Below are 23850 nucleotides of genomic sequence, written 5' to 3'. Positions count from 1 at the left end.
GATTTTTCACATGCCTGAGCGATGTAGCTGGATTGACCTAACTTTTTAGTGTAGTCCAGGCCCTAGTGTTCTTTATATTTAGTTGGGGTGAAATTCATTCCTATGCTAGAACACCCTATTTTGAGAGTGCAAGTGGTGCATCAGGGTGAATTTTGCACTTTATCAATACAATTATCACAGGAAACTATCCTTCATTCTTTGAAATGGAAAAATCACTCTCTAGTTACCTTGATTTAGAAATAGACGTACCGCCAGCCATTTCTAAAGTTGAAACTGAATGAGCTGAATTTAAAAGTAACCCCTGGTTCGACCATGAAAGTCCTGTAGACATATCTAAAAGAAAACACAGTTACATGTTAAAGTTACAGCAACATTTTTCTTTCTTTACAATGTTAGAATCTCCATTTAATTTGCTTTTGGATGGCTAGCTTTTAATTTAAACGCTATGTACTGTTTTTGCATCATTAACCATAACATTGCTAGTACTATACAATCATCATCAAATGTGGTACTCAGGAAACATTCAGTATTTATTTTCCACAAATGACTTTCAGATTAAATCTGCTCTGCTGAAAGTGTCAAATAGGTTCCAAGTACTGTAACTTCAAGATCAACTTAATATCTAAATTGTGGGAAATAGCTGTTTTCTCTTTGCTCCATACCTCACTAACTACAGATATCAGCATTTAGTTTATTGTGCTGATGATTATACAAGACCCAGAACATGAAACAACATTCATAGCCCCAAAACTTTGTTAACGCAGAGTTACGGTTGTTGGGCAGTGCCTCATATCCTTTCATAACGCTGGTTGCAACTATACTTAAACATCTGAAAACCAGGAGTTACAGCATGTACACCAGTCGTACCATTCAATCTTAACTCTGGTACCTAGAGCTGGCAAGAGCCAGTGTTCATATACTGTAATTTCAGACAGGGCTGCCCTAAAATAAGCAGATATGAGGAATGAAGTAAATATGGCATGTTGTACAGAATTGTATTCTCTTGTCTACATGCATTCCAACTACACTCCACTGTGCTAGGGATGGCTGTGTTGACTGGTACAGAGATTATTTTTGGCAGGTTGCCACAGTATTGTATCTGTACCCACAGAGCTTGAGACCCCTCATTTCTGTGCTGAGTTTTGTACACATGCAAATAGAAGAGCACAGTAGTTTATCCTTGATGCAGAAATGTGTAACAGTCTGGGAGTAAACATGACAGCATGATTTAAAACAGACAGAAAAAGGTGATGTTCCAGAGGGAAGTCTTATAGGGTTAAAGGGTGGAAACATCTGGCAACGGTTTATACAGGTGAGGTGAAGTGATTGAGTATAGACCAGCATAGGCGCCAACTTCCCCTCTGCCTGGTGGGTTCTTGACCCCCTCTACCCCATTCCACCCCCTTCCCCCAAGTCCCTGCCTCATCCTGCCTTTTCTCTGCCTCCTCCCCAGAGCGCGCTGCATCCCCACTCCTGCCCCTCTCTTCTGGAAAGTTCTATGTGCTGCCAAACAGCTGTTGGGGGGGGGGGGGAAGTGGTGGGGACACTGTGCGCTCAGAGGGGACCCGGGGGGGGGGGCGCGGAGCACCCGCTAATTTTTCCCCGTGGGTGCTCAAACCCTGGAGCACCCACAGAGTTGGCACCTATGTAGACCAGGAATAGCCAGCTGGTGGTCACTAAGCCTGCCCTAAATACAGCTTTTGCCTGAGTGAGCACATGGTCTTACCATTTCTCTTACTGTACCCATGTACTCCACAGCATCTGGAACAATACAGTGCCATTCCAAAATTGATTCAGCTAATTCATAATAAAACACTCCTATCCTAGAATAAAAGCATCTACACAGGGACCTAATGAGGAATAACTATTTTGAAACAACTCCCAGCATAGACAATTCTTTGGGGCTTGTCTACATTTAAAACATTGCAGTGCCACAACGGCACCGCTGTAGCACTTCAGTCAAGTTACTACCTTTGCTGATGGGAGGGGTTCTCCTGTTGGTGTAGGCAATCCACCGCCCAGAAAGGCAGTAGCTAGGTCGACTGGAGAATTCTCCTGTCAACCTAGCATTGTCTACATCAGGGGTTAGGTTGGTTTAACTGTGCCGCTCACAGGGGTGGATTTTTCACACTGCTGAGCAATGTAGTTGTAGGGATCTAACTATCTAGTGTAGACCAGGCCCCAGTGTAGGAGAATGGGGCTCTGCACAACCCTCTGCAGCCTAAGAGATTCCAGGAGTATAAAGTGGTGCATTCAGCTCAATGAGGATTTTGCATTGCTTAGATTTTCTATAGCAATTTGTGGAGGAAAATATCTTTTGTGGTTTAATATTGCTGTTTTTAAAAAGGCCATATTACTCAGGGCAAGACTACACTACAAAATTAAAGTTGATCTAAGTTACGTCAACTTACAGCCACAGCAGTAATTAAACTGCTTTTGCATGTCCACACTATGCTCCTGTGTTGGCGGTGTACACCCTCACCAGGAATGCTTGCACTGATTTAACTGTCAGTATGGAGCATTGTGGGACAGCTTCTGAAAGGTGGCAACAGTCGATGTAAGCAATGCAGTGTCAACACTAACACTGCGTCAACCTAACTACGTTGACTTAAGTGCTATGCGTCTTCTGGAGGTATAGTTATTAAGTCAGTGTAGTGGGTGAGTAACAGTGGTGGGGGCTCCATTTTAGTGTAGATACCTACAGAGTTAGGTCGATGTAAGCTGCCTTAAATCAACCTAACTCTGTAGTGCAGGCCAGCACTAAATGTTTCTAGTGTCTTACAAACTGCCTCCCCATGGAAACGTCAGTATTTTGAGAGGAGAAATTGGTAGTCTGAACACTTGGTTTGTGTAGACTGGATGAATTATTGTAGGAAGTTGAAAATTGTTTTATTTTTCATGATAAACATCAGTTACTATGTTGACTGACAATGGCATCCTGGCACTGCATCAGTCAATATTGAACTTATGCCAGTCTTTAGTATAGAGCTCTTATTAGGGGGGCATTTCCAGAAGCTCAGCAACCCATTTGAACATTCTGACATCCATCAAAGTCACAGTTACTTGCTTTTCTTTGTTTATATTCAGTTCTGTTGTTCAGGAAATGGGTGAGAAGCATATGGCATGATTTATATTACCCTAATACTCTTGCTTACTAGAGTCTTTCACCTTCCTGCTATTTGAAATTATTTTCCTTGGCAATACTTAAAAGTAAAATGGAAGTATGCAAGTGGGTTTTAGAGTACTCTGAAATCTCTGCTTTTTAAACCAGAAGCTTTTCTTTCAGGCCTACCCTTTCACAAGGAGCCCTTGCAGAGAGCAACTATCACAACACACAAAATATGTCTACACTACTGTACCATGGTGTAGATGCTTCCTTTGACAGAAGGTTTTTTTTGTCAATGTTAGACTTCACCTCTCAAAGAGGTGGTTTAACTGTCGACCTAGCTGCGCCTGCATCGTCAATGTAACTGGGCTGCAAAATTTTTCACAGCCCTGAGTGCCATAGCTAGGTCAATATAATTTTAAATTTAGACCAGGCCTCAGTCTCAGGAAGCTGACAAGGGCAGGACTCAAACTTACAGTACATGGGTGCTACTTGGTACTCCTGGGGGAATTTTGTACCTCTGCACAATGAAGAATTTGCACAGAATTCCGTGTTTTGCCCACAGAATTGGGGCTGCAGGACTCTGCAGAGCCCACCTTGCATTGAGCAGAGTATTCTGCCCAGCACAGCAGGCATAGAGGACACTAAAGAAGCTGGTAGGGAGTAAAGGCTCTGGGGGTGCAGGTATCTGGGGGGCAGAGGGTTCCCCACAGCTGGGCTCTGGGGGGAGGGGGGTGCCACACAGCCCCCTCCAGCAACCCCCCCAACTGGAACTGGGTTGCAATAGGGGTTTCTTTAACTTTCTACTTCTGGGGGAATGTTTTTTGTTGTTGTGTGTATTGTTGACATATTTATTGACAGGTATTTTGAAATAAATTACCAAAATAACTGAAACTGGAGTGATTATATTTTGACAATAAAATATGCAGAATTTTAAAATATTGTGTGTAGCATTTTTATTTTTTTTTTTGGCACAGAATTCACCCAGGAGTATACTTGGGTTCAGTGGCCAGAGCACATCACCTTAAGCTACCTACTCTAATGTCAGTATGTCTGCAGACACTGATTGCAGTAGAGCCCCCAGTCCTGCTGCACCTGCACAAATGACTTTCTCTGGATCAAGCCAGTCTGTAGATCCAATGTTTACCCTGAATAACTTTTTAAAATATTGCTTCACTAAAGGGGAAGTAGGTGCTGGGGATCCATCCTGTGTAGCTAGTATCACAAAAAAAGTTAAACAGTAAAATTTTCATGTCACATGATTTTTTTTCGTGGTGGTGGTGGGAGCGATGGACTCTATCTTAGAAAACCTTATACTAGACCACTAAGCCTGCCTTGGATCTATTCAGACACAGCAATTTCCAGGTGCCACAAGTACTCCTTTTCTTTTTGCGAATACAGACTAACACGGCTGTTACTCTGAAACCAGCAATTTCCAAGACATTCTAAGTAAGCATGTGGATTTTAGAGTAGTTAAACAATAAACTAATCACAATCTAAAGTACGACGCTGCTACCACTCCACTCAATATACAATACATGTTCCTGTTTAGAAACTATTGTCTTCTCAGTGCCGGCAGTAGTAAACCCCTTTTTTCCCTGCCCCCTCAAAGCAAACCACCCTTGGGTTTTGTTAACAAACTCAGCATTTATGGTTCAAGATACATAGAGAGATAGCTGTGTGCAATACCAATATGGTACTTTAGGTTAAATTTTGGACCAGACTCCTACTAACTTAGGTAAAAGTACACTCAAGCTTTTATTTAAAATAACATGATTAATTTCAGCACAATGAGATCTAGAGAAAATTAAAAAGTAAGAGTGTGTACATTTGTGAGAGAGGGGGCTTTCTGAGGGAATGGATAAAATGTAAACCTTTTGTACAAAGAAAACTTTAAAAAGTTAATAAATGAAAAGATTATTTCATATGTTTTGCATTAATCTGTATAAGCAATTCTAAAATGTTATTTTGGGCTGAGAAGTAACATTCTTTAAGAAAAGTCATTTATTTTAGCAGAGATGGTCATATTTGGTTGTAGATTTTTCACCAAATCTATCCACGTAACTCCAGACTAGGAGATCCTTCCAGCTTTCCTTCTCTAATGGTTATGCATGTTCATTTAGCAAACACACACTACCATAATTAATCTTCAGCCTTCAGTATCTGTTTAGCTAAAATAATAGCACAATCTTGGCCCAGTCTCTGAGGCCAGGTATGCACTAGGAGTGCTTTAGTGGTATAGGAAAAGCAATACAGTAAAAACATCCCCATAAAAGAAACAAGCTTTGCTGGTATAGTTGCATCTACAGTAAGGACTTCTGCTGGTAGAGCTATGTCAGTCAGAGATCACAACCCTGACTAACATAGCTATGCAAGCAGAAATTTGTCCTGTACACATAGCCTGAGGCTCTCATCATTCTGTACAGTAAGTATGCTTTGCTAAGGAGATGCCTAGCAATGAGCTGATTCAGATAATTCTTTACTTCTGACACCCACTACAGAGGTTTCTCTTCCATCATAGTCTAGCTCATGGGATAGGCCAGTGTGAGAAAGCTGTAACCTTTGCTGTCTGCAACAAACGTAACCAGTAAATAAATACAAGACATTGATTTGCTATTCTTGAACAGTAGTTAACTAAAGCCTATATATTTTAAAGCACCATGGCAAATTTGATGGAAATAAGCCATAAAATGTGAATACTTAACCTTAAATTCACTGCTCTGGTAGTATAAGAAATAAAGCATGCCAAAGTTAAAAAGGGAAGTTATACTTTGCTGAGAGAACCATGAAATCAGGCAAATGCCCTCTTTGATACCTTTGCAAAACATATTTAAAACAGGTTTCAGAGTAGCAGCCGTGTTAGTCTGTATTCACAAAAAGAAAAGGAGGACTTGTGGCACCTTAGAGACTAACCAATTTATTTGAGCATAAGCTTTTGTGAGCTACAGCTCACTTCATCGGATGCATGTAGCTCACGAAAGCTTATGCTCAAATAAATTTGTTAGTCTCTAAGGTGCCACAAGTACTCCTTTTCTTTATATTTAAAACAGCTACTCCTATTTGTTACTACAGGCATCTGATTGCAGTAACTACATAATTTATACTGATCCTCACACTGCATAATTATATTAGGAGCAACCAATAAAACAAACCTTCGAACTAAATGCACATACTTTAGTACACAATACTAAATTAAAAGAACCAAAACTTTTGGCCATATTTTCTCATAACCAAAATAAGACAGCTTTGAAAAATGTACTCAGAGCAACCCACATCTAAAGAGTACAGTACTTGTCCAGAGTACTTTGAATAAAGGCAAACAAATACAGAACTTGTGATTAGCAGCCAGAAGCCTAGTGTGTTACCAAAGAAATTATGCCAACAGCAAAAATTTTGCTTCTTTAAAAGTATAAAAACTTATACCTATATATATATATATATATATATATATTATAAATTATCATCTAAGTGACTGGACAGCTTCCAACTGCATTATCCTCCCAAGGAGAACTATAAAATTACTTTTGTTTACAAGAAAAAAATTATTCTCTCTCATTTGTAGCAGAAACACCATTACCTTCTATAGAGCTTCCACACCTAGGGAACAAAGTATTAAAAATTAATCATCTATTCTTAGCTACAGGAAAGGGACCCAAGATTTTTTAAAATAATAAAGCAAATCAATACAACAGACATAAGGTGAAGTGAGATTCAGATTAACAACACAGGTGCCAGGCTAATGGCAGTGTTCCAATTTTTCTGAAAATTAAGTGTTGAAATTTCTTTTTAGCAATTTACTGTGTAACATTCCTTTCATTGGTGGAAGATCTCCTGAAGGGAATCAGAAAGTTTAAGAGAACTTTAGAACAATTTAAGTTTAGACTGACAACAACCAAGGACCAGAAGCAATTAAGTAACCTACAATAATGCATCATGCTGTCTAAGTCTATAACTGGAAGCCCACCTAGCTATGACCACTAAGCAATTCATCCAAGCAGAATGTTTAGGAGAAGAGGGTGGGAAGAGAAAATCCTCAGTGTGTACAGAATGTGACCAACCTTGGAGTTAATATCCAAAAAGACTTTCATAATACTGAGAAGTAATGTAACAAACACTGAACTTATACTATGCATTTTATAGAACCTATAGAACCTATACTATGCATTTTAAAAAAACATTCAGAATCTTATTCAAGGAGAGTCCAGCTATTACACTGGCACACTGCAATTCTAATAAAAAGAAAAGGAGTACTTGTGGCACCTTAGAGACTAACCAATTTATTTGAGCATGAGCTTTCGTGAGCTACAGCTCACTTCATCGGATGCATACCGTGGAAACTGCAGAAGACATTATATACACAGAGACCATGAAACAATACCTCCTCCCACCCCACTGTCCTGCTGGTAATAGCTTATCTAAAGTGATCATCAAATTGGGCCAAGATAAGCTATTACCGGCAGGACAGTGGGGTGGGAGGAGGTATTGTTTCATGGTCTCTGTGTGTATATAATGTCTTCTGCAGTTTCCACGGTATGCATCCGATGAAGTGAGCTGTAGCTCACGAAAGCTCATGCTCAAATAAATTGGTTAGTCTCTAAGGTGCCACAAGTACTCCTTTTCTTTTCGCGAATACAGACTAACACGGCTGTTACTCTGAATTCTAATAAAAGAGATCAACACTCCTCATTTTAAGAGCAAATTCTACCTTTTAATAAAGGAGGGTTGCAACATTTTCTAGGAAGTTTAAAGTTAATGACACTTTGTGCTTTTCATTAATAGTTCTCAAAACATTATACATAAGGAACAAAGAGCTGAAAATGACTTGCTCAAGATCAGTAACAGAATCCATATCTCCAGATACACGTGCCCTATTTCCTCTAAATCAGGGGTTCTCAAACTTCATGACCCCCCTATTACTACATGATCCCAGGAAGGAGGACTGAAGCCTCAGACCACTTGAACCCTGCCACCCCAGGTAGGGGGACCAAATCCAAAGCCCAAAGACTTCAACCGGAACAGGGGACTGGCAACCTGAGCCCTGCCACCCAGGGCTGAAGCCCTCAAGCTTCAGCCTGGGCTGGCTGGGCTCGAGCTTTGGATTTGGCCATGGGCTAAGTAAGTCTAAGCCAGTCCTGGCGACCCCATTAAAATGGAGTTGCGACCCACCTTGGAGTTCTGACTCACATCTAAATCACACTACCTCTCATTATTATTTAATATTTATAATGCAATAGTACTCAGAGGGCCAATTAAAATCAGGGCCTTGTTTTGCTATGTGCTGTACAAATACAAAGGAATATGTGGTCCATGCAAAATGAGAGATTTATAAGGAGAATCTCCTCAATAAGCTGAAAGAGCAATGTAAACATTAACACATTGTAAAATTTAAGATCATAAGTGATGATAGTCTAATATCAGCTCTGTCCTCTGCTAAGGTGCTCTCTATTCCATACATTTTTGGGGGAGTGAGGGAGAGGAGAAGAAAAGAGAAATGGACTTCCTTTTATAGGTCTTTCCTGTTCCTGTTCCTGTTATCCAGGATTCTTTTGAGCCTAAAGAGGAGTAGCAATGACACAATGAAAATACTGTCATTTTGAGGGGCTTTGGCTATATTATTGAGTCTCAAGGGTTACGTTGTCACCAGAAACTATTCATGGAATTATTCCTTTGCACTGCAGCCCATTCATGAATCGATATTCTAAACAATTTTAAATTAAGTCTACGTGTGCTCATCGAAGATTAATTTTAAAACCACCATTCATTTGTGGGATCCTGCTAGCTTTCATAAGTCTGCTTCAAACTGTCTTATGCCTCATGCTTATGTAGTTTGACATAATTAGAAATGCTTCAGTAAATTATGGCTTTGAATTTAATCAAGGATAATATTTAAAAACTTCATTTAACTTACCTGTAACATAGCTTTCTAAAGCTTTTGGCACCAATAATTTTGCAGTTCTTAGATCCTCCGCTGAGCATTTGCCTGCCTCTAGGCCAAAGGACATTCCCATTCGCTTCAGCACCTCAATGTCATCATGAATCTCAAATGTGTTATCAAAATTAAAGAGGTATTCAAATCTGTACAGGAGAAATGTCAAAGTGAGATGGTTCTGGAAGGAACCATGGGCCTGATTATATTTTCCTGTTCTATACATTGAGGAAGTAAATGTACAGATACAATTACAATATTTTAGGATTTCTTCAGATGTCAAAGATGCTTTTTTTCTAAATACCATGGGTAGGTACAACAAGAGTTTTTCTCCTGTACTTAGGAGACTGGCATCTCTGCAGGGTTCAAATGATCATATTTCCCAATTAAAACAACTTTTTTCATGGCAGGCAATAAGAGTCCATAAACCTTTCTCCTTCATTAAACAGATTAAAAGATGAGGAAAACATTCCTGCTCCAGCAAGAACCCTTACTTGTACTAAATCCAATACTTTTTGAAAGTCTTCTACAGCTTTGTCACCAAAAATAACCATATTTATTTTTGCTGCTTTTTCCTTAAACTTTCTGTTCTAATCCACAACATCCCCAATGTGAACTGCCCTATTTACTTAAATGTAAATCACCTTTTGGATAGTTTATCAATTAAATAACAACCTTCTAAATCTGTTTGCTTACAGGTCCTATATGTTAAAAAACTGTCATATCAAGTTTTGCCAGCATAGTTATTTCAGTTAGGAGTGAGGAAAATAAAAATCATACCCTTAACCAGCATAGGTATGTTGGCAAAATCCCCCATGTAGATGCAATTTGTACTGTCAGAAGAGTCCTTTTGTCAGGATAATTTATCTTGTTCGGGGGGGGGGGTCTCTCCACCATTAAGCATTGCTGGTGTAGCTACACTGTAAAGCCTTTGCAGCTTAGGCCAGCCCTCTGTCCCAGAACTGCTGCATTATTAGCTCAGCTTGTACTCTGGCCTGCTTGAAATACTGAGAATAAGCCAGAGGTCATCTATTCTTTCCAATAAATAAAGGACAATAATCAACTGTTTAAAATTTATTTTAAGCAACTTGTCTCTTCTTCTGCCCTGAAAAGAAAGAGAAGTTTAACTAGACTGATTTATTTCTGATTAGAAAAAAGCCCACCGTCTTTCTATGAAATCCGTTTAAGCCCAGATCCCTAGAAGACAGTTTTTGTTCAATTAATGCTTGACATGATCACAAAACACTTGTCAAACATGAACAACTATCTATTTCTTCAGTGCTTTTGCAACCTGAGACTCCAAACCAGCAAAAATGAAACATGTGCATAACTCTACTAGCACTGATGTAAATGGAGACTGAGCCAATATGGCAAATATCTGAAGCGACTATGTTCTCCAGAATTTCATTTAAAAAAAGAGAAAACCGCAAAAACACGAACTGAAGGCAAGATGCAAGTCTGCAAAGGGCCTGAAACAATAGCTCTGAAAGGTATGAATTGCCTCATTTATTTCATTAAGGTGCAAACTCAGGTGCCCAGTGATGATGATTTATATGTCAGCATTGTTAACTTTCATTCCTCATGTAAGAAAGGAGAGGAGGGATCAGTGATCCGCACAGTTTACTGTCAGTGGCATCTCACTTTGATGCCACAGGTGGGTGGCGAGTTGAAGACAGGACTATTTTTTCCCCCTTAGTCAAGGGGTCTAACAGAGCCCATCGGCATACTAAAACTCCACTTGGGGAGAGGGCGGGAGCCAAGTTCAAGGAGCCCATTAGAGCTCAGAGAGCCCATATGATCACACTTTGAACAACTATGTGACCTATAGCCGGAGTTCTCAGTGAGGTGTCCAGGGCCCTTGGGGGGCTGTGATCAGGTTTCAGAGGGTCTGCCAAGCATGGGGCATTAGACTCATTGGGGCCCAGGGCAGAAAGCTGAAGTCCCACCACGTGGGACTGAAGCCTGTGGCCCCAGGCTCTACCACTGGCAGCTGAAGCCTGAGCAACTTAAGTTTGCAGGGCCCCCTATGGCATGAGGCTCTGGCCAATTGCCCTGGTTGCCCTAACGTCGACCCTGGCTTTTATAGGCAGAAAAACAGTTGGGGTATGGAGTTTTTATAGCATGTTGTGGGGGCCTCAGAAAGAAAAAGGTTGAGAACCTCTGATCTGTAGTAAGTAGCATCTCATTCTAGCAACTGGCATAGAAGCAGTTTATTTTGTGGGTGGAGGAGTTTGGAGGAGTGCCGTCAGATCTTTTTTTCAGTCAGACCCCTGAATGAAACTACTCTTTGAGTACAGTTACACATGCTTTAATGTTTGAAGGACTGGGTCTAAATCCTGGTCTACACACAGTTTCTATACCAGTATAAACTGTCAGAGATATATTTTTTTAAATTTATATAGTTTATATAAATTTAGTAGTTTAGTTTATATAAATATAGTAGTATATTTATACTGGTACAACCTCTAGTGTGAACATAGTTATACTGCTATAGTTTAACTATATGGGAACGGCAATAACCTATATCTGTATTAGGTACCTTTGTAATGATGTAAGTGCGTACCCAGTAGGTGGGTTGTACTGCTTTAACTGTATCAATATGGTTGAAAAGGTACAACTTTTTTGTGTAGACAAGCCCTGAGAAAAAAAATCACACCAAAAATACTAAGTTGTATAGTAATTTCAAAGTTTAACTTAGAAATGTTTAAAAAAACAGTGTTTGCTGTACAGTATCTAGAAATAACTCTTGAGCTCAGCTGTGTTGATATGAATAGTAAAGTTATATGTATTACATGCTCTGCATTTCTGCCACAGAATTCATCCACATCTTACCTTGGAACACTGCTCTAGAATCCCAGCTTTTATTTTTTTAAAATGGCTTTTCTAGCCTTTATGGGTGAGAAGAAAACTTTCTAAATGTGAACCAAGTGCAAACCAGTGCTTTGGGGCACACCAGACGCTGTCTACACTGGTTTTTTTTCTTAAAATTTCCTGTTGTTGCAGCACTAGTATAGACCAATCACCAATATTTTAACAACTGTGATGTCTTACCTGACACATTGATTTCATGTAGGGCTCTCAAATGGTTAACAAAATTAATGAATTGCGATTAATCGCAGTTTTAATCATACTGTTAAGCAATAATAGAATACCATTTATTTAAATATTTTGGACGTTTTCTACATTTTCAAATATATTGATTTCAATTACAAATACACGGAATACAAAGTGTACAGTGCGCACTTTATATTATTTTTATTATAAATATTTGCATTGTAAAAAAGATAAAAGAAATAGTATTTTTGAATTCTCCTCATACAAGTACTGTAGTGCAATCTCTTAATCGTGAAAGTGCAATTTACAAATGTAGAATTATTTTTGTTACATAACTGCACTCAAAAATAAAACAGTGTAAAACTTTAGAGCCTACAAGTCCACATTTGTAAGTTGCACTTTCGTGACAAAGAGATTTGCACTACAGTACTTGTATGAGGTGAACTGAAATATACTATTTTCTTTACAGTGCAAATATTTGTAATAAAAATAATAATATAAAGTGAGCACTGTACACTTTGTATGCCAGTGGTTCTCAAACTATTGTGCTGGTGACCCCTTTCATATAGCAAGCCTCTGAGTATGACCCCCCTTATAAATTAAAAACACTTGTTTATATATTTAACACCATTATAAATGCTGGAGGCAAAGCGGGGTTTGGGGTGGAGGCTGACACCTCACAACCCCCCATGTAATAACCTCGCAACCCCGAGGGGTCCCGACCCCCAGTTTGAGAACCCCTGCTGTATTCCGTGTTGTATATATTTAAAAATGTAGAAAAACATCCAAAAATATTTATAATAAATTAAAATTGGTATGCTATTAGTTTAACAGTGCAATTCAAAGTGCGATTAATCGCAATTCATTTTTAAAACTGAATTAATTAGTTTTGAGTTAATCACTTGAGTTAACTGCAATGAATTGACAGTCCTAATTTCATGGTGATTAAGCCACCAGCAGCTGCTGGGACCTTGTCCACACATGCAGCCCACTGGTGTGAACACCAGTTGACTGCACAGGGAGTTGCAACAGAAGGAAATCGTAAGGGAAAAATATAGTGTAAAAGGCCTCCTGAGATGCAAACAGTGGCTTTAGGGATGTGAAATGTCCCACTCATCTCAATGGGGTGTTAATAGTGCAGACTGATGATATCAACAATTTAAAATATATCACCACTGATAATTTTAGTATCCCACAATCTCAAACTCCCTCCCATGCCTTCCCAGGTACCAAAAGCTTCTGCTTACCTACCAACAACTTGAACAATTCAGTTATGAAGTTTCAATAAAAAATATTCATCTTATTAACAATTATTTAATTTGATATTAGGCTTAAAAATTAGGGTCAAATGTAAAAATAATTGACGGGATATTATGCTGTACTATTCATTGGAATATTTCATTCAATAAAAATATCAATTTTTAATCTACCATTAGCTGTCATAGCATTTCCAGGCAACTGCACTGGAGTGTTGCAGAAATTAGGCCTCTTATAAGAATTTCAGCCAACTGTGCTGCAGAATGCACAAGGTCCTGATTATACATATTCACTAACAAATTCACTGTAGCCAGAATTGTAATTTGGATGTTGAAACTGAAGCAATTAGGGACTATTATTTTACTTCATTATAAAGTTTCACTATGTTCAAGTTCACCATAAGGAGGTTTCACTGTAATGCAAAATCAATGTACAGTAGAATGAAATCCATAACCAATAACATTCAAGGAAAGAGATCTATTTACCACTAATAGACTGTTATGATCTAGTAAACAATGATACATCAAGACTGTATTCTTTCATCAGCTGATAGAATTCACAAGAGAGTTGAGAACAAATAGCAAAATCCAGGAGCATGTTATACAGACTCCCTCATGTATAAGTACAAGAGTCACAGGTTAACAGCAAAGAAAAGCTTACAACTAAATCCATAATGCAATAAACCATAACCCAAGAAATAATGCAAGCGAAATATTTCGAACTGTTGCATACTTTCATTCTTCTCTATCTTACGAAGCATTAAGGACAGTGAGCCTGGTGCCACTAAAATGAACCAAACATCTGTTTCAGAGTTTTCCCAATTGTCTCTGGCACTTATTTCCATCTCATAATTTTGAGCAAGTTGGTAGCCATATAACTCTGAATAAAAATTGTAGAGCATGTACCATACATTTTACAAAAGCACAATGGTGGTTAAGTATACTGAAAGAGGTATCAAACACCATAAGCGCTGATTTTATTTTTCCCAGTGGATGTTCCACCCCAGCTCTGCCCTGAAGCCCTGCCCCTTCCCCCAAGGCCCCCCCCTTGCTCTGTTTCTTCTCACCCCCCTCCACCTCCTCTCCTTCACTTGCTCCTCTCAGCCCCCCACCGCAAGGCTTCCCCCCTGCCCGCCACTGATTCCTCTCTGCCCTCCCCCGAGTGCCTCCTGCCAGCTGCTGAACAGCTGATTGGCAGCCAGGCCGAACAGCTGTGGCTGGTGGGTGCTGAGCATCCCCTATTTTTTTTCCCATGGGTGCTTGATCCCCGGAGCACCCACGGAGTCAATGCCTATGTCAAACACTAGGAAGATGAAAGAGAAATGCAAATGTATAATTAGTTTCCAAATGAAGTGCATAGACTTTCTGTTCAAAGAAAAATCCCATACTGATTACACAGAAGACTGAATATTCCAATATGTGGTTCCACATCACACTCACTTATCACTTGATATGCTGCAGTCTATAACAGTTCTTTTGCTAGTGTTAACTATTAGGAAAGGGAGTTGTATTGTAGAGTTCAAAGCTGGAGGACCTTGATTCAGTTGTTCATTTTGCTGATTTCTTTGTACCAAATTTTTGAATGCTATTTGCTGTAGAAAGAAGAAAAAAGAAAAAGGAAAATGATCACTGTCATTCAAATGTAAATGAGGACTCTTCCATGATCTGGGATTTTACAGCTGTTTTAGTAACCAAGTACCAGTATCTCCAGCACCTATCTGGTATCTCGCCAAAGATGGGGAGGCCACAGTCTGAACTCTCTGTGCTGGCTAACAAACACTCCTTTGTGCTGGCCAGGAACAGAAAGGGGTGCATGCTGCACCCTTTAAAGGGAGGCACAGCAGACACACTCCACTGGCAATCTCTGAAGCTTTGGGAGGGAAGCACGGTACTGAGTACAACGCCCAGGAGACAGAGCATCTCCGCACATTAGGAACTAGGGCTTAAAAGGCACAACAGAGGCCTTATCTACTAGCCAGGGTGCATAATTACATATCAGTTTAGAAGGTCAGAAATGTAAAGATAACAAAGTTATACTTAAAGTGGATCAAATGGCACCGTCCACTGCCTGCTCCTGCTTCTTGTCTTTACTCTCTTATCCATCCTCCCCTTTTCTCTCCTCTGTTCACTCTATATCATCCAGTCCTAGCAAATCTGTAGCTTTGAAATCACCCACTTTCATAATTGTTTACAAGTATCCTTCTCTCCACAGTTCATCTTTTGCTGTGGGATTTTGTATATAGTCAAGACTGCAATGACTAGCAATAATCTGGTATATCTGTGAATCTTCTGTAGTCCATGTTTGGCACTACTGATTCCAGTCAATAGGAGCACAAGCATATAAAATGGAAAGAATTGCTAAAATTATTTGAATGGTGAAAGTAGTTAAATTAGAATCAAGTACTGAAGAACTATAATAAAACAGATACATAAACACAGTGAGCAGGGAGTTTTCCTATTACTTTCATCAGTGTGCTTTCTTGGAATTGCTTAGGATGTATATCAGTGTTAGCGAGGTCAGAATTAAGTCCCACTATTTAGAAAAAATATTTTTGCCACTGAGAAAAGCAGAAGTGTCCAAATGCTTAGAATTTCACTGCAGATCTGATTGTGTAAAACACCATCATATTTTGCACCAAGAAAAAAAATGTTAATTTCTATTACCCTATGACTTTAACTCATGATCTTTACAAATGCTCCATTATGTATAAAGTATTCAAAACCCAGGCATATATCCAAACACTATAAATACAGTATAGGCTTTTAAAAAAATGAAATGCCCTTTCTGCAAACAGAAATGCATCTGAAGTTGCAATATTTCTTCATTCCAGGCCAAATCAGCAGGTTTCAAAAAGCTTTCCTAGGTTACTGCATCAAAATGTGAAATAAGTGCCAGGCCTGGATTCATGAGTCTTTTATAATAAAGGATGCTGACGTTTCAGTTCCCCAGCAACAACTGATTCTCAGCTATGGAATGTACAACTGAACCCATGCAAGTGTGTGTTTAAAATTGCATTTTTCAATGGTAACTTGTCAGAGGGATCAAGTGGGGGCCTGTGGTCCCGTTTGCAAAATGTAATAATGACATGGGGTAGGAGATATTGACAGATAATGACAATTTTGCATCAGGAGGCTGCATCATCCAAGAGGCCCCATGCTAGGATGGCAGGGGTATTTTAGGTCAGGATTCAGGTACATTGCAATATCACTTTCATGAGCACTAAATTAACCTAAAAACATTTATAAAGTGGAGAAAAAAAATACTCTGAACCTTAACAGTTTTTTGTTAGTTACTGTATAAACAAAAATTAAATTTACCTGCAATAGTAGTTCTTGCAGCTGGGCTCTCTTCTGCTTTATTCGTTCTAACCGTCTCTGTTTCTCTATCTTTAGAACATAAATTTAGACACACTATGAAACAATTTTGAAAATATATAAAGTGCCTGGTCTTGTTCTCTGACTAAAACAAAATAGATTTTTGCAATAAAGGAAGTGAAATTCTGATACACTTACAGAAATTCACACTATATTTGTTTGAGGGAGGTGGTTACAGGGCATGGTACATAAGCTGAAAATCCTTCCCAGCTCCATCCTGCTGCCCTGTAGCTTTCTCCTTTCTCATGTGGACTAATCACATAGTGGGGCATCTCCAAGAACCAGGATTTACACAACTTAATTGTGGACTGCAACCTCAATCTCTGCTTTTATATCACTTTCCCTTCATTAAAAGACCAATACTACCCCACCTAAGTTGTAGCATTTCCCCTCCCTTATTTTTCCCTGTTGGATATATGTCAGAGGAACTTTCTCCAGCACTGGATAGGAAATACTTCATCCCACAAGAATGGAGCCATCACAGTACCACAGTAAAACATTTGCTTTTTTATTCCCACTCATTTGTGATTAAAAGCATCCCATCAACAGTTCTCTCAGTCCCTGTTTACTCAGGACTGAAAGACAAATATCAGGACTGGGCTCAGGACCATCTAGGTTGGCATTTTAGTGTATCATCACTAGGCCAAGAATGACCACCCTTTTTGACTACTAACCTGAAACCTGGAAAGACTAGCAAGAATTCAGTAACCAGTCACAAGAAGAGGTTAAGGGAAAGCAGCTACCATGCTACCAGTTTCTTCCAGTAGCCATGGTGACACAAATGGAAATAAACAAAACCATTTTCAACAGTATCCAGGACAATGGTACTTCAGGACCTACCCATGCTGCCAGAACACCAGAAACTATACTTTAAATTGAGGAGAGTCCTGAGGAAATCCAAAGAGGTGGACAGTCTAATGAAGCTACAGTGCTGGTCTCTATGTGTATTTTTAATGCTCTAGGTCAGGGGGTCTCAAACACGCGGCCCGTGGGGTTCTTCCCTGCAGCCCACCAAGCTCCCCGCGTCGTCGTCCCCCTCCCCTCCCCAGCACGCTGTGTTCCCAGCCTACCTCCAGACCAGGGGTGGGTAAACTACGGCCCTGGGCCGGATCCAGCCCCTTAGGACTTTGGATCCGGCCCGCGGATTTGCCAACCCCATGGTCCTGAGGACCCCGCTTCCCTGCGACCACGGGGAGAGGGGGAACAGAGAACTCCATGAGCTGTTTTTGCCTGCGGTTACCTTCCCGGAAGCTCCCGTCGGCCGGGAACGGGGAAGCACAGCCAATGGCAGCTTCGGGGGAGGTACCCACAGGCAAGAACAGCTCACTGAGTTCTCTGCTCCCCCTCCTCCCGGGGCCGCAGAGACAGGGCTTAGCTTTGCTTGACCTATAAGACTATCAAAGTCAATAAATGTTAAGAGGTCTAATAATTTATCCTCTCTCTACATACTGATTTTTTCTGTGTTTTCTCTTTAAGGTAACCTTTACACAGAACTACATTTTTGTTTATATATTTAAAATAACTTCAAAATACACTTTTTTTTTTTCTTGAATGGAGGGCATTTACAAGTTGGTAAGCTATTGATTTAAGCACATGTGAAAACACAGCTTTATTTCTTTTCTGTTAAATGACACTGAAAGCAACATTTGAAGGAAATGCCTGGTTTTCACTGTGCTCAGAGGCTTGTGTAACTAAAGTAATAAATAGTAAAAGGACATAAGGTTAATTTGAGTTCTCACACTGTAGACAACAAAATGTCAGAACAATAACATCAAAGTTTATCATTTCATAGCAGTATGATTCACAGCAAAGAATTCACTTAATCATTCACACAAACTGAGTTTAAGAGATTTGAATTAAGACCAAAGACTTAAAAAATATTCACAACAGACTATTATGGTAAAATGTACTTTAAAATGAGCAGGCGTAGCCTTATTCCCTGGGTTTATCATACCTGTCAGCCTACTGTTTGACACAGTGATTAAAACAGTAAAAGTTTTTCTTTTTCTTTTCTCCCATTGCCCATTTCAATGTCCTCAGAGGTATTATGTGACTAGAATTGGACAAAATAACTTGTTTTTCACTAGGTGTACAAAACCAGATATTTTATTCAAGTAATTGCAAAAATTCACAAATGTGATAGAGACTGAGATGTTGTATTTTCTGCTAGTCAGTACATTTTGGTGTGAACATTGTGACATTTGTCTTGTACAAGATACATGACTATTGTCCACAGGGCCAGTGACATTTTCACAGAGAAAGTTTGGCATCTTTGCAACAAAATGACAGTTTTCTCCCTGTTGAAAATGCCCGACAAAAGATTCAACAGGAAGTTTTAAAAATATTTCTTACTTTTCCTGATCAGCAAATATTATTCAGCGTCCCTGAATGATATTCCTTTTAAAGAGGTTTTCTATCATCCATATGAATATCTAGATCAACTTACTCCCCAGTAAATTCTTTTTCTAAACCAGGGGTCTCAAACACCCATCCCATGAACCTCCCCAATGTGGCCCCCAGGACTCCAGCAGTTTTGGGGCCGGTTCTCTCCCTTGGCCCCACCTGCCGCCCCCGGGCACTCCCCCACCAGGGGCTCCGGCAGCGGAGCGGAGCGGAGCTGAACAGCATCTGCCTGCTCACTTCAGTGGCGACCGGCCCATCCCTGCGGCCCCGGGGCAGGGCTGTGCCTCTGCCTCCGCATGCTGCCCCCACCCCGAGCGCCCCTGCGGCCAATGGGAAGCTGCGGGGGCAGTGCCTGGGGGCAGCAGTGCACGGAGGCCCCCCAGCCCTGCCTTGGAGCCCCAGGTAAGTGCTGCACCCCCTACCCCCACCCCCTCTCCACATACTCCCTCCCACCCCCAAACTCCCTCCCAGGGCCTGCACCCCCTCCCCACACCCCCCAAACTCCCTCCCAGAGCTTGCACCCCCACCGCCTCCCCACCCTCAAACTCCCTTCCAGAGCCTTAGACAGGTGGGGGGTTCAAGGGGGGTGCAAGGGCCCTAAGGTAAATTGAGTTTGAGACCCCTGTTCTAAACAAATCATCATCATTGTGGCAAATACCAAAGGGACTTGGCCTCGTTTGCAAATCAAGCGCCACCTGGCTTGAGTTCTGGCAAATTGCTTGAATTGTTTTAGCTGTATGTTCGGTTTATGGCTACTGGCAATCTTATTGGGCCACCAAAGTTTATGGCACCCACATGAGCACTCGCTGTGTAGCGGCATTCCGTGATACATAGACTTTGGAATTTCTTGGTCTTGCCTTGTAATAATATGTCCATACCAAGAAAGCTGCTGAAACTGAATCAGTGGTGGAGATGGTTGCTGGGTTTGGCTTTGAATATTTTAATTTTTGATCTTGTTCATCCACTTGATATAGAACAGCTGCCGGAGATGACAAGCATAAAAAATGTCAACTCAGAGTTCTTCAGCCCCTATGTTTCACTTCTGTACAACAGGGATAAGCATTAGATCTATAGATCTGCAGCTTCGTAGCATGCTTCAAGTCATGATGTCCCCAGAGGCCATAGAAGGGCCGAAAACATGGTAGCAGATGCTGCTGTTTATTTAAGCATCCACATCTTTTGATCATCCTTCATCATGGTCTATGATGCTGCCCAAATATTTGACAGCTGATAGCTTATCTGGACAGGTTTATACTGTGTTGGCTGTAATCTGGTACTGGAGGCTGCTTGGTCAGGCACTAGTTTTATCTGGATTAATAACCAGACCAGTGCACACTAGCTTCTTACTCGACCAGACTGGCCATGAGGTGCAGTGATTCACTAAACTGAGCCAACAAGAGAATGTCACCAGCGTATTTGAGATCTCAAAACAGAATAATGTTCAGCTCAACACCACCGATAGCTGCCTCCTCAAGCTTTATTCATCAACCAATCGATGCCAACATTGAACAATGGATGATGACAGAACTCAGCTTTACCAAACTCCCGTGGAGATAGGAAACCATGCTGCGTACCTGCCATTGACTTGAACACAGCTCCTGTTCCATTATAGAGTTCTTTTACCAATGACCAGTCTTCCCAGAGATGTTTAGTTGCCTCATCAGGTCCCACGAACTTGCTCAAAGCACTGAGTGAATGGCCTGATGGAAGTCAATGCAAAAATGCTGTGCACAGTTTATCATATTCAGCCATTTTCTTAAAAGGCTGTCTAAAGTTAAATATCTGGTCAACAATGGAATGACCAGATCTAAACCCACACTCAGTATCCCAGCCTATGCCATGAAGTGCATCATTGATTTGAGATATTAACACAGAAGCAAAGACTTTCCCTGAGACCAACAGCTTAATACTTCTTTAGTTGCTACATTCAGCTTCATTGCCCTTTTTGAACAAAGCAGAATAACACCATTCTTCCATTCATCAGGTATGATAGTAGAGTTCCAGATGACCTGGAAGAGCCTGTACAGTGATGTTACAAACCCCTGGTGCGTTCTCAGACTTCAATTTATGGACTGTGATTTGAATCTCTTCTTGGATGAAGGATGGTAGTTCTACTGGAACTTCCTGCTCATCTTCAAATGGAAGAGGGACAGCAGGCAGCAGACAATTGAGGAGCATTGTGAAATGATCTTCCCATTGATCAGATCTTCCCAACTGATCCTTCAGACTCTGGCTGATGCTGTCATCCCAATTCTTTACTAGGCAAGCTGATGCCACCTTCCCCTGCAAACATTGCAAAGTTGAATAGAAGATGTGGAAATTGTGCCTGGTGGCAGTGTGTTCTAAATTACCTGCCTGAATCTACTTCCAGGATTCTGTATCTTTCTTACACAATGACTTGATGAAGTTCCAATGTGAAACCCATCCAGCCTTTCCTTTTACTCTCGACGAACGTGTCTTTGGAGTCTCAAATTGTAGCCTCAATTTTTTTCTTAGCAGTTTTTCTTAGCACCAAATTTTCCAGTTGCAGCGAGCGTCTCCTCACTGATCCATGGAAGACATCAGAGCACTGCTTTCAAACAATGCCATTTTTCTGGGGTCAGTAACCAAAGCATTGACACAAATTGCCCATATTACACTTATGACTGATTCAGACTGCTATTAACCTAGAGCCTAATGCCCTGTGTGATGGGTGTATCTGGCCTTTGCAGCTCCCTACAGGAGGCCTCACAGTCCTACTACACTCCATGTCAGGAAGCAATGATGTAGGAGGAATGGAGCAGTGACGCTGAGTCCTCTAGGCCTGCCTAGAAAGTCCTGTCTGGAGCAGCCATCTTGGAGACTAGAGAGACCTGGCCCTCCAAGAGCTAGAAGGACTAGCAACAGTTATCTGAGCTCAGCAGGCTCAGATAAAAGGAGCTGTAGTGCCCTAGCAGGGCGGCCTCTGGCTGGGCCCAGAGGAGCAGGGATGGGTATTCCTCTCTGCCCAAAGGAGCCTGTGGATTATCCAGGGTTTATCTCTGCCACATTTGCATATCTGGGTTTGCAGGGAGAGAGGGACTTGAGAACATTGTCCTTGAGCTAAGGGTTAAGATAAGATGGGCCAGGTGGGAGGAAGCCCAAGGAAGTAGCAGCAAAAATTTGAGTACTACAGTGGTTGCTGTTCATGGGGGTGCCTGCCTGGAACCCAGAGTAATGGGTGTGCCCTGGTTCCCTCACTGGCAAAGTCGTGTAAACTCTGAGAAAGGGAGGACAAGCGTAACCTAAGACCAAAGAAGGGGAGAAGGCTTGTTTGGAAGCCCAAGTGAAGGGCTGAATTTAAAGGTCCAAGAGCCAGAGCTGAAGACCCTGGTGAGGACAGATACACTGCTTATTTGTTGGACTCTTTGCTATCCCGGAAAGGGTTAATTGTTGACTGCGTGACAGAAGACTGGCAGAGGCAGACAGATGTCCTGTAGGGGGTGCCAGGAACTGGAAAAGGATTGCAATACTGCACCTGCTGCTTGGAGACACTCAAGGGGTGAATACCCTTTTACACCCTGCATGACTTGATTGATATTTATTTTTGTCAGGAAAACAGGATTTTTGGATTGGTATAAAGTATATTGTAGGTATATTTAGAAAATACACAGAAACATTTCACTGAGGATTTAAATCAGGACTGGCTCTAGGCACCAGCAAAGCAAGCACGTGCTTGGGGCGACATAATTCCAGGGGCAGCATTCCGGCTACCCCCCACTCCCTTTTTTTTTGCTTGGGCAGTTGTGCTCTTGGAGCGGCAAACTTTTTGCTTAGGACAGCAAAAAAACTAGAGCCGGCCCTGATTTAAATATCAAATGTTGCTTTTATTTACCTAATAAGCAGCAATCAGATTTTTTTTAAAGTTCATATTTTAAAACATTTATTATGCAAATATAAATACACACACTCTTTCCAAAGAGACACCATTACCACAGGACATCATCTGCAACTGAAGGGATTTCCCCTCCCCTCCACTTACCTCTAGGTTTTGACATTCTTGAGCTGAGTTTGTAGGAAGGCCAATCCATTTGATTTCCTTTTTCTCTTTTGAAATGATGTTCATTGCCATCAGCACATTGAGGGCATCATAAACTCTCCGCCTAATATTCTTCTGATCATAAGCCTGCTAAAAAAAAAATAGCACTGCAGTATTAATTAGGTCAAGACTACTGCAAAAGCTAAAAGTTAAGATGACGCTTGAAATTTCCCTTTATAGGTTTGCAAGTAATAAGGATGACAATATATGAATAAAAGTAAATGGCAATTGAAGTCAATATGGCACTAAAACATGTGCTTTAATTTATGGTATTGCTTTGAATAAAACACTAAGGTGTTTGCATGAAAGCTGGGAGATCACTCAGAAACAGTGAGGTAAAACTTAATACAATAGAATATACACCGTCTGCTTCTTGATGTTGCATATTAAAAAAATATTGTTAGGCTTAATCTTGTCCCCCTTACATGCTTAAGCCAATATTATAGAATACATCATTAAAAAAAAACATTTAAAACAAAAATCACTTAAAACAGAAGCAGATTGTTCTCAAAGCATCGTAAGTACATAGAGTATTTCTGATACAAAAGGAGAATGTATCAGCATTGTAAAAGATTCCAGAGTAGGAGCTGGATGAGTATCCTTACAATTACAGCTATACATATTTTAAAAACAAATAACTGCCTTTAAGAAATCTGTTGTAATGAAACCAATT

At 40.6% G+C, this 23850-nt stretch overlaps 1 protein-coding gene and 1 long non-coding RNA gene across 9 annotated transcripts in view; one reads left to right on the top strand and one right to left on the bottom strand.

Moving 5' to 3' along the window:
* The window catches only part of TFDP2 (transcription factor Dp-2), a 167192-nt gene that overhangs the window by 15967 nt on the left and 127375 nt on the right, over positions 1-23850 (bottom strand). For 7 of the 8 annotated variants that reach the window (XM_084639457.1, XM_084639456.1, XM_084639460.1 and 4 more), the window contains 5 exons: positions 23121-23267; positions 16661-16729; positions 14783-14934; positions 9015-9181; positions 228-333 (listed from right to left, as the gene is read on the bottom strand). In XM_084639457.1, coding sequence (XP_084495583.1) covers positions 228-333; positions 9015-9181; positions 14783-14934; positions 16661-16729; positions 23121-23267 — 641 coding nt within the window. The remainder of the gene's footprint in view (positions 1-227; positions 334-9014; positions 9182-14782; positions 14935-16660; positions 16730-23120; positions 23268-23850) is intronic. The other variant, XM_084639458.1, reaches the window with a different exon arrangement.
* The window catches only part of LOC311526431, a 63186-nt gene that overhangs the window by 31510 nt on the left and 7826 nt on the right, over positions 1-23850 (top strand). The gene's annotated exons all lie outside the window — the stretch shown is intronic.

The sequence above is a fragment of the Lepidochelys olivacea genome (assembly GCF_965140295.1).
Source record: "Lepidochelys olivacea isolate rLepOli2 genome assembly, chromosome: 9".
Taxonomy (NCBI): Eukaryota; Metazoa; Chordata; order Testudines; family Cheloniidae; genus Lepidochelys; species Lepidochelys olivacea.
The sequence above is the reverse complement of the archived record's forward strand: the minus strand, read 5'-3'. Positions and strand labels throughout refer to the sequence as shown.